Below are 11310 nucleotides of genomic sequence, written 5' to 3' on the forward strand. Positions count from 1 at the left end.
ATATGTTTTGTTAATATGCAAAATATATTTATATACTATAACAATATAAATGTATATATAATAAATATACAGTCCACATATATATATATATGAATCGTTTGACAGCACTAATTTTAAAATGCATTCAAATAGAAAATATTTTTAAAAATGCAATAATATATTTAACAACTGTTTTTACTAAATGCAGCTAAATACTTTTACTAAGTATAAAGAAAGTTAAAAAAAAAAACTTTTGGAAGTCTAGAAAGAGCTTTGGGTAGGTTTTGAATGCAGATGACGCATCTAAACTGTAGTAAATTGTAGTTGAGACTGGTTTTCTAGAAGGAAATGTATTATTCATTTGGCCATGGGCTGCTCTGCCAGGAGCCAGGCTGTCCGACACTGTCTGCCGAAGCAGAGAGCTGCTGGATCTGAGGAAAAGTGGCCCGGCTCCTGGCAGCACCACAGAGAAACATGAACCATGCTGCCTGATAGCAAATCAAGCGGTAATGGGTTTGATGAAGTCCGCTGATGGACATCGACCACAGCCAGGATTTGTGATTCGGATCATCTGCGCGGCTTGTTTTTGATTCACGGTCTTGAGGAATCGCTGAGGCGTGACGGGGAAGTTGGGTTTCTGCATCAAATATGCATTTCTGTCAACGGTGCTGGATTATTTTTATCACGTTTTCTAAATGCAGTGCCTCTCTGCTCCTCAAGTGGAGGCGGCTGGAAAAAATCCACAGATTTCAGATGAATGAATTGGGAGTCATGTTGGAGTCATGGCTAGACTCCATGCGAGGAGGTGGAGAGGTCAACCTACGCTAGATTTTAGTCGAGTCAATTCAATTGTTTTGAGTTATTTTTAGGTCACCTCCATCAGGAGGAATATCATAATTACATTAGAACTTGACAACTCAATTACCTGCTGTGATCACAGATGACATCGTTCTTTAGCTTGATCTGAACTAAAAGCCAAGAAGCCTGGGAGAGAATTCATTTTGTATAGAAACTGCAGTTAGAAACTGGCGAGAATGTTAGAGGTTTTGACGATTTTTAAAAAAAATAAATGCATGCTTTTCTTAGTATTGTAGAAATGTTGTTATAGAGCTATAGCCATTTCAAACTTGGCATTGGTCCTCTTTCAAAATGATGATGCTACAGTACCGTACCTCAGTACAGGATCAGGTGAAATGGTCGTTTTGTCTTAGTTGCATGTTTTTTGAAATCTAACAGGAAACAGGATCATTTTGAGTGAGGTGTCCTGTTGTTTTCTGATGTTAGCTAGTTTGTACTTTGCTTTGCAGACAACAGATGCCACTCTGTGGTTGATAATGTGTCCTGTCGTTCTCTTACAGTAATGCCTGTGTGGGTGTGAATGTCACAAAACCGGTCAAAAACACGTCCAGGTCATTTTTAACTAATCAAAAGCGAGAAAGAAGAAATCTCAGTGAAGTCTTAAACATTCAATTTTACTGCTATTTCTGACAATGGAAAACAAAGCCAGTCACAAGCAGCGCATTTATAATTGTGGCAACAGCCAACAACACATTGTATGGGTCAAAATTATAGATTTTTCTTTTATGATAAAAATCAGTAGAATATCAATATTAATATTAAGGTATTTTGTACATTTCCGTAAATATCAAAACTTCATTTCTGATTAGTGATACGCAATGCTAAAAATTGTATTTGGACAACTTCAAAGCTGATTTTCTCAAATGTTTTATTCTGTTGCAACCAGATTTTCAAATTGTATCTCTGCATATTGTCCTATCATATCAAACATGCATACATCAATGGAAACCTCATTTAGTTTGTATAAATCTCAAATTTTGATAAAATTGATATATGATTTGTTTTGTGGTCAGTGGTCACATTTATTGTTATAAATTAAATTTTTAAGAAATTATAAATTACACAAGTTTTTTATATTATTTTCACTAATTATATACATTTAAATATTTAATTAAAGCATGTCACATCTAAAAAATGGTGAATAATTACTTAAAAGTAATCATTAAATATATGAATTAAATAATTTATATTGTGTTAGTATTTGTTACAATACTTTGATTAAAATATACGTAAAATGTATTAAAAAGTAATTAAAACAAACATAAATATGATATTTATTTTATTGCTTTGTTTTGTGTGTGTGTGTGTGTGTGTGTGTGTGTGTGTGTGTGTGTGAGAGTTTAGGAAAAACCAACTATAATTATGAATTTGTGGACTGTATTGTCTGTTACACAATCACAAACCGATGCCCCTCATTTTTGTGTAAATGAATCTGGCATAGTCTAAACGCCCTATTCGGATCTAGAACTTCTTCTGTGAAAGGGAATATAAATGGCAACCGCGCTGTGCAATAATCGAACAGGAAGTGAACGCACAAGGCCTATCGGTTCAGACTCTGTCTGCCTGCATGCAGACTTGTCCAGACTCGTCCTCACAGTAATTATCAAGCCGCACGTCATTCATTAGTCTGCCTGGTTAGAGCGTGTGTGAGTGTATTTAATGAGAACATCTCATATCTCAGCTACATCAGCATCGCAGCAACACATCGCTCGCACACAAACACACACTTGCACGCAAAATGAATCAGCGCCGGGCCGCCCACCGACTAATACAGTTACCAGCACTTCAACATTCCCAGCACTGGCGCTTGCATGATGTTTCGAGGGCTTAAAAATGAAAACAGGCTCTTTAACCAAGATTAAATGGCTGCAAAAGAATGAGCTTTAAAATATGTCTGCGGCCAACATCCCTATGGTTGTGAAAAAGCACCGAAAAGAGTGCCAGAAAGTTGCTCGAGACCCTTTTAATATTCATTTGGAAACTGCAAGAGATCGTGGTTTGGCTGGGTAGCACGGATGCATTAGCCCCTGCTGGTAGATGCCGTAAATACACCATCTGGACCCAAAAAAGCACTTTCTCCATCGACGACCATTCCAAATAAGTAGATGCGTGTGTGTGTGAAGGGATAAAAACTTAAAATGAACTGTCCCGTCAAGTCATCAGCGTGTGGCAGGAGGGCAGAGGGAGAGAAACGGATCATGTTGTGTCCCCGGAGATCAAGGGGATCAAGCTGTTCTTGTGTTTATCTTGATCAATGAGCGAGTGAGGATAAAACGTTCTCGTGGATCAAACCGTTGCCCTCGGGGATTCGCAAGGTCGCGAGAATGTGCTTCGGCCTCGGTTTGAGGAGAGCAAAAGTGATTCAGCAAATATTTTTAGCGTTTGTTACTTTGCGTGAATTACGAGAAGTTTATAGGCTTCTGTGAAGGAGAAAAAAAGCGGCGGGGATGATGTAATCCATGTCTTACCTCGATGAATTATTAACCGCTTTTTTACTGTTCCGCCTGATGCATATTTCATACAAAACTGAAAAGAACTTGTGAAAACTGTAAGCTCCAGGTACAGTGGCACGCATCTATAAAAAAATAAAGGCCTTGTTTGCAGAGACGGGTATGTAAAACACAAAATTGCTCCTCTGTGTTGCTAATGTAGAACAAACACTGACATAGTAGTCTTCACTGAGAAGTGTAGCAATGTTAATTACTTTCTTATGCTGTATGTCATCTTACGAGCATCATTAAGATATCAAGTTGTATCCCACATCCGTCTATAAATGAATCAGAGCATAATTACTGTTGAGTTGTACGAAAGTGCCACGACAAAGAGCTGTGATGGGAAACTAAAACATTTGTCTATTTTACACTTTTAAGTGCTTTCCAAAAACAAATCAGGTGCACTGTTAACAGCATCCACAATAGGACATTCAAATATTTGCAATTGAAATCTCTTGCACGTTTTTGACATGGTTTCTTGTCAACTGAGAAAGATGCTTATTGTCGCTAAAGAGAGTTGCTTTATTTCCATAGCTCAAAAGTTTTTTCTAGGGGTCAAAATGATCTTAATAAGTGGTGAAAAATGTTATTTTTTATACGTTTTTTTGTGTATGCGCTCGTAGGCTTCTTCAGACAAAACGTTTCTCCTCCCTACGAACACAGGAAACGAGGCACATCTAGGGAATAGTGTCTGTTAGACTAAGCACTGGCTGACCCAGATTTAAACTGCCTGTGGAAGAAGAATTTATGTGATAGAAGGAACCGGAGAACTGAGAGGTGTTGCTAGCCATCAGAACCAGAGGCAGATCAGGGCAGATAAGGTATATTAATGCAACTTCATGAAAACATGGTATATGAACAACAACAAAAACATACAAATTTGATACCTGTTATTGTTCACGGTTCAGTACAATGACATTTTGTCACGAGTTGACTAAGTGAGTTTAAAATCATTTATAAACATGAATTGTTTACCAAAATGGTAATTCTGGAATGGTTGCTTTTTTTAATAACTAAAAAAAGGTCAGAAATAGGTCAGGGTTTCGTGATCTGAACAAGTTCCAAGCCAAGTAAACTTTGTCTTGTTACTTGAGAATGATGCATTATTCTCAAGTTACGAGAATACTTTTTGTATACACGAAAAAGAAGACTTTATTCAATAGTTTGTGTCCTCTGCGTCACCCTTGCGCCACTGGGGAGAGTATCACATACATAAACAATTACACTGTTCTGTGTTCAGTGTTTACGTTGTTTATGCACTGATCAGAACGTAAAAAGCGTATCCGTACATATGCGTTGCATACTTTGTTTACATATCTTATACTCTCTAAAATGATGTTATAGGGTGAGGGTATAGAGGAGACAAAATACAGTATTTCATGAAAGTAGTTGTTTTTGTATTCTTTGCGAACACAAAACATTCTCGTAGTTTTGTAAAATTACGGTTGAACCGCTGATGGATTATTGATCACATGGATTACTTTAACTATATACTATCTTTCTGAACCTTGATCATGTAAGGATCCTTGCTGTCTGTGGTGGATCTGAGAGCTCTTGGAATTCATCAAAAATATCTTAATTTGTGTTCTGAAAATGAACTAAGGTCTTACAAGTTTGGAATAACATGAGGGTGAGTAATTAATGCCAGAATAAATTTTTTTATTGTGAACTATCTCTTTAAGAAGAGGAGTGCTATTACTCTTCAAAGTGATCTGACTCACAATTTCTTTTTTTTTTTTTTTTAGAAAATGNTACTGTATTTCCATTTGTTCCATGCTGAATGCATTTTCCCATCTATAATATATATGTAGTGATGGATGATATGTCATTGAGATTCACAGCCTAAATTTAATATTTAATTTGAGCAGAATAATCAATTCATACATAATAGATGGCGCTTTTCCCAGCCACCAGAAGATCCCATGATAGGGAAAACATGGCCAACTTGCACTTATGTAATTCTACCACTAGCCAGTATTCCGTCATCCTGTGGTGGGGCTCCCCTACTGAAATCCAGTTCCATCTGTCCATGCTTGTTGTTCTATCTTACAGTAAGCTGCCGTGTAAGTAATGCAAGCCTCCTCCAACCTCTTTCAAAGCACTTGAGGGACCATCTCACCAAATCTGCATGTGGTAACCTTGCCAGAGGCTGACCAGGAGTCCCTGGTGAAGGGAACTATGATTAAATTTATCCCAAAGAGGTGTAGGGCAGTTATATCGATGTCTTTCTGTCATTCTATGCTCTCCTTGAGAGCGCACAGTGACCTTGAGGTTCAGCTGTTTAAGCACTCCATTTGTTGACGTGGCACTTTTCAGAAGCACGTTTAGAAGGAACTGAAGACGTGACATTATCCAAGTGTACTTCCTCCGAATTCTGCTGAAAAGGGTGTTTATGAGCAATTACTGTATTCATGATGTTGTAAGTGGATTTATTTTTGTCTGCTCTATAAAACCTATTTATAGCTGAACTCTGTGCTACAGCTGTTGTGAAAGGAATTCAAAGAACAAGCATTAAAGGAATTCTGTCCTTCTGTCATCTTGTTGGAAAAGTGCCATAAAAGTACTTATGTATCAAGTCATACAAAAGCTATCAGTGTAGACCAATGCTATCCTCCAAACTTTACCCTCTTAAGTCCCACAGAAAAAGTATGTTATACAAGTTAGGAAGACATATTGAAAGAATTGTCATTTTTGGATGAAGGTCTTACATAACATCTCCCTCTCTCTTTTTCCCACAGTGGGTAGCATTTGCATCTTTGTTCTTCATTTTGGTGTCCATTACCACGTTCTGTTTGGAGACTCATGAGGCCTTCAATCCCATCATCAACCGCACAGAGACTTACATGGTGGGCAATGAAACACGGGAGCGTGTCTTTCCTGAGACGGAGACTATGGTGCAGTTAACCTATGTTGAGGGTGTTTGCGTTGTGTGGTTCACTTTTGAGTTTCTAATCCGAGTGACTACCTGTCCAAACAAATTAAAATTTGTGAGAAATGCCCTCAACATCATTGACTTCGTGGCCATCCTCCCCTTCTACCTGGAGGTAGGGCTGAGCGGACTCTCCTCCAAAGCAGCAAAAGACGTATTGGGTTTCCTTCGTGTGGTGCGATTCGTTCGAATTCTCCGTATTTTCAAGCTGACGCGACACTTTGTGGGTTTGCGGGTACTAGGGCACACACTTCGTGCCAGTACCAATGAATTTATCCTCCTCATTATTTTCCTTGCACTCGGAGTCTTAATCTTTGCCACTATGATCTACTATGCTGAACGTTTTGGAAGAAACCTCAACGATCCTGACGCCAGTAGTGACACACACTTTAAGAACATCCCCATTGGCTTCTGGTGGGCTGTGGTAACAATGACAACCCTTGGTTATGGCGATATGTACCCTCAGACGACATCTGGCATGCTGGTGGGCGCACTGTGTGCTCTGGCAGGTGTATTGACGATTGCCATGCCTGTACCTGTAATCGTGAACAACTTCGGCATGTACTACTCCCTAGCCATGGCGAAACAAAAACTACCAAAGAAAAAGAACAAGCATATCCCACGAGCACCTCAACTGGGATCTCCAAACTACTGCAAGTCAGTGATTAACTCCCCGCGACCCAGCACGCACAGTGACACATGCCCCCTGGCACAGGAAGAGGTTTCCGAGATCAGATATCAAGGTAGGAGCTAATATTTTGAGAATCTTTGCATTTCAAAGTGAAATTACAGTAGAATGATCACCATAAAGGAACACTCTACTATTTTGGAAAATAGACTAATTTTCCAACTCCCCTAGAGTTAAACAGTTGAGTCTGAATCCATTCAGCTAATCTCTGGTTCTGGTGGTAGCACCTTTAGCTGCAGTTTAGCATAGATAATTGAACCATTGTCTTACCATTGGTGCAGCAGGCACAATAATATTAAGCGTAACATCATTGTAACTGCTGCACCCATGGTATAGAACCCATGGTATCTATGTTAAACTGCAGCAAAAGTTTTACCACCAGAGATCTGCTAAATGGATTTAAAAATGGTAAAATCCAACTGTTTAACTCTAGGGGAGTTGCAAAATGAGCCTATTTTCAAAAATAGTGAAGTGTTTCTTTAAAATGAGTCATATCATAAAATAGTTTCCTCAGAGGTTCACTAATTCGGTCTGACTGTAGAAGTTTAATTGCTGTAAAGGTTTAGTTCTATGCCTTCAAGACTTACAAACAAATCTCTAAGCATGTCCTTAGTACTTTACCACAACTGGATAAGTCAGCATACTGAAGAGTAATATTTTAAACAGGATTTTAAAAGATTTACTTTTTGGACAAGACAGTGAGTTCAGTTTTGGTTTTCAGTTCAGTTCAGAGTATGTTCCATGTTATGCTAGACATAAAACACCTTTCATTTGAAAAGGTTATTGAGCTTTGTCATGTTTTGACTGTTAATTTGACATTTATCTAATCTATCGAATTTAGAACATCAATCTGCTGAGCTCTGTTTAGCTAGCTTGAGTTGGACGCATCTGAATAATGAATCTACAGGTAGGTTTGATTTTAGAGAAGAACGTTGTGGTTAAAATGAGTAATTAGTGGACTTGGTTGTGAAAATTAAAAAGTGCTAATAGTTTCGATAATGCAGAAATCTTTTCTTTTCTCAGTGGAATTGCACTAATGGACGCTTACTGTTGCTCTAAGCTTTCTCAGGCATCTAAATTACAGATAGTCCAGTCTAGCAATAACAGGTAACCACACACACTAGACTTTATGCTATGTCAGAGAATGCTGAGAAACTATTGACTAAAAAGGGCATGGGGGGATGTTTTAAAAAAATGAGGGGAAAGGGGCTTGTGAAACTGACAATAAATTGTGTGAACAGAAGTTGAGAGAATATGGATTTTCAAAGTTCCAGAGAGACCAATCCATTTGTCCAGTTTAACCTTCCAAATTAGTTATAACAGGAGTCAAACATAATTCTTGGGGGGCAGGAGCCCAGAGTTTGGATGTAACCCTTTATTAAACACACCTGATCCAAGTAAGGTTTAATTGAAAAATGCATAGTATGTGTGTTGAAGCAGAGTTAGAACTAAACTCTGCAGGGCTCCAGCCCTCCAGCAATTTAGTTTGACAACCCTGAGTTATAAGTTGAATATTCTACATGTAGGTCAGGGGTATTTCTTCCTGCTCCTGGAGACCAACTGCTTCAACTAACTCGCCTTTAATGTTTAAGTAATCCTGCAACAGATTATCTGGTTCAAGCATGTTTGCTTAAGGTTGGAGCTAAACGTAACAGGACAGTGGGTCTCCTGAAGCAGGGATAAGTAATCCTGGTCTAGGTCATGATATAACAGGACAATATGGTTCAAAATCTGCTGTTCAAAATTATTAGGGACAGGTGAATTTGGATAGCGGTACCATCACGCATGGTGAAAAAAGCATCTGTTTCCCGCAGAAATGTTAGAAATGTTTATATATCAGCCGGATTTAACTTTGAGAGTGGTTTGGCTTTCAGGATGTGTCGCAAGTGTTGATAGCCTAAATCTAAACTAAATCCTGCATTTCACCTTGCATCAATCTGTAATGAGTCATCTCTCTTTGCTTGTGACTGGAGATTTTAAAGTGAATGGGGAGGCATCCAAAGCCGCCCTGGCCAATGAGGACTGTCCTCACATCGACCAGGCGGTGTCGCCCGAGGAAGTGTTCAGCCCTGTGGACCGTGAGAGACCCTGCTTCCTGCTCACCTCCGGAGGAGAACGAGCCAATCACACTGGGGGGAGAGTCAGGAAGGGTACGTAACTAGCCAATCACTGCTAGCCATCAGAGCACTGCCAGTGCTGTGTCTGAAAGTGGAGCAGCTGTCAATCAAAGATGCTCTTTCGGTGCAAAATGACCGACTGTCACTCAGCCTTCTTTCTTGCAGTCTGATAGCTCCTCAGGTCTGCCGTTACTCTAAGGTTGACAGGAAAAGCTGCGATAAAAATGACATATCCAAGTGAGCCGTCAACAGGCTTCTTTTCATTTATAGCTCAGTCTGAACAAGATCTTTGAGAAGAACATTCCGTGACAGTTTTTCCTAAAGTATTCATGTGAATGCAGTACGTTTTACAGGACATATTTCAGGCAGATTCAGTGGGCCATTATGCAAGGGTCCAATTTTAAAGAGAAAAAGTAACAATGTTTACGAAAACAATGGTTTTATACGGTAAATGAAATAAATACGCTTCAGTATAATGTCTAGCAGTGTGCTTGTTTGCATGCAGATTCACAATGGCTAGTGGTCCTGGTAATGGTGAATCTCACAAGAGATGCAGCATGGGATATGGGGCATGTGGTCACATGACAAGAACTCAGCCAGTCAGAAGCTCTCAGTTGCACATTAACAGAAAAACAGGTGCCATCAGCCATGATGCCCTTCTGAAAAGACCAGCTTCCTAGCATTAATTACCATGCTTATCCAGGCTTGTTAGGTGCTGGTTCAACTGATTTACTGGTAGAACTAGTTAAGTAGTTTTCTTGGGACACTGCTACCAGTATGCATAACACAACCAACTATGATGGCCATTTCAACAGGGTGGCCAAGAAAAGACTTGGCAAGGGAATCAAAATCTTTCCTAAACTCTTGGTAACACCTTGAGTACAAGAATGTGTTAGGCCAAGGATTATATATAAGTGAAATACTTGTGTTGTTAGCCCCATATTTAACAAAAGTAGCATTATCTGGTAGCTACACAGCTAGAATACCAATAAACTGGGTGTACATGTACTGTTGTTTCTTGTTGGGCTGATGTGTCTGGCTGAGTTCTTTGATATCTCTCTGAACCTGTGTTGTGCTGTACAGCACTGTGAAACCACCCCATGCATGCAGTAGACAGTTTGAAGCATAGAAAGCATGGAGGATGATGCAGTTGACTTGGCAATCAGTCATTGTCAACTGGCTAACCATGCACATAACCAATACATGACAAGGCAACACTAACCAAATCTAATCTGCGCATACACACCACATACAGTACACACAACTCAGCTTAACTGTCCATGAATCTACTTTAAGGAGCATATTTATTCACAAGCAAACCTTGGCAGAGTCTTTGTCTAGAGTTGAAGGCTAGTCTGAGGTTTTACTGAAAGCCCTTTTTCTCTTCAAATGAAGGTTATGAAAAGCCATGGAGCCATAGCAGCATGTCTGGAGGCGTGGCCTCAGTGTCGGCCCTGCCCTGCAGCCCACCCTGTCTCATGCAGCAGGTCCACTCTCCCATCCCATCCATCTTGTAGCATGGACAACAAAACTAACCAATCAGAGGCCCTCGCTCCGCAGTGCTGCGCTGAGACGCCTGCTCACACTGTGCACCATCCATCTCTCATTAAACTCTTTTTCATTTGAACTCTTCACTTCTTCACTTCCTCTCCCTCTTGCTTTCTCTCTTCTTCCCCTTATTTCATTTCTAATCTTCTGCCCTTCGTCCTTTTCCTTCCTCTTCCTCTTCAATATTCTATTGTCTCTTTATTTGTCCTTCATCTTCCTCTTGTTCTTTCCTTCTCTCTCTCACCTCCATATAATCTGCCCATTTCTTTCCTCTTCCTTCTCCCTTCCTGCTCTTCCCCTTATCTTAAGTTCTTCTCTATTCCTCTTCCTTGTTCTTTTCTTCTCCTTCATCTTCCTCTGCTACTTCCCTTTGTTCTTCCTCATCTCTTTCTTCTCATTCTTCTTGCTTCATCCTCCATTTGCTTTTCCACTCCTTATTCTTTTCCTTCCTTATCCTCTGCCCTTCTTCTTCACTCTTTACCTTCATCTACTTCTTTTCAGTTGTTTCTTTCTCCTCCTCTCATATTTTTTCTTGCTACTTCCACTCTTTGCATTCTTCTTCCTCCCCTTTTCCTCTTCCTTTGACCTTCCTCCTCTCTCCATTTTTTTCTCCTCATTTTCCTTATCATCTTTTCTTGCTCTCTTCTATTTCTCTTCTCCACAGTATCTCATCTTCCTATGCAGTGGTCTCATCTAAAC

The 11310-nt window shown here is 39.6% G+C and overlaps 1 protein-coding gene across 1 annotated transcript in view; it reads left to right on the top strand.

Annotated features, from left to right (window-relative positions):
* Positions 1-10589, top strand: part of LOC122330292 (potassium voltage-gated channel subfamily C member 1-like) — an 11682-nt gene extending 1093 nt beyond the window's left edge. The window contains exons 2-4 of the mRNA XM_043227183.1: positions 6068-7001; positions 8920-9096; positions 10459-10589. Coding sequence (XP_043083118.1) covers positions 6068-7001; positions 8920-9096; positions 10459-10580 — 1233 coding nt within the window. The 3' untranslated portion in view covers positions 10581-10589. The remainder of the gene's footprint in view (positions 1-6067; positions 7002-8919; positions 9097-10458) is intronic.
* Positions 10590-11310: the final 721 nt, after the last annotated feature.

The sequence above is a fragment of the Puntigrus tetrazona genome, chromosome 25 (assembly GCF_018831695.1).
Source record: "Puntigrus tetrazona isolate hp1 chromosome 25, ASM1883169v1, whole genome shotgun sequence".
NCBI classification, from domain to species: domain Eukaryota; kingdom Metazoa; phylum Chordata; class Actinopteri; order Cypriniformes; family Cyprinidae; genus Puntigrus; species Puntigrus tetrazona.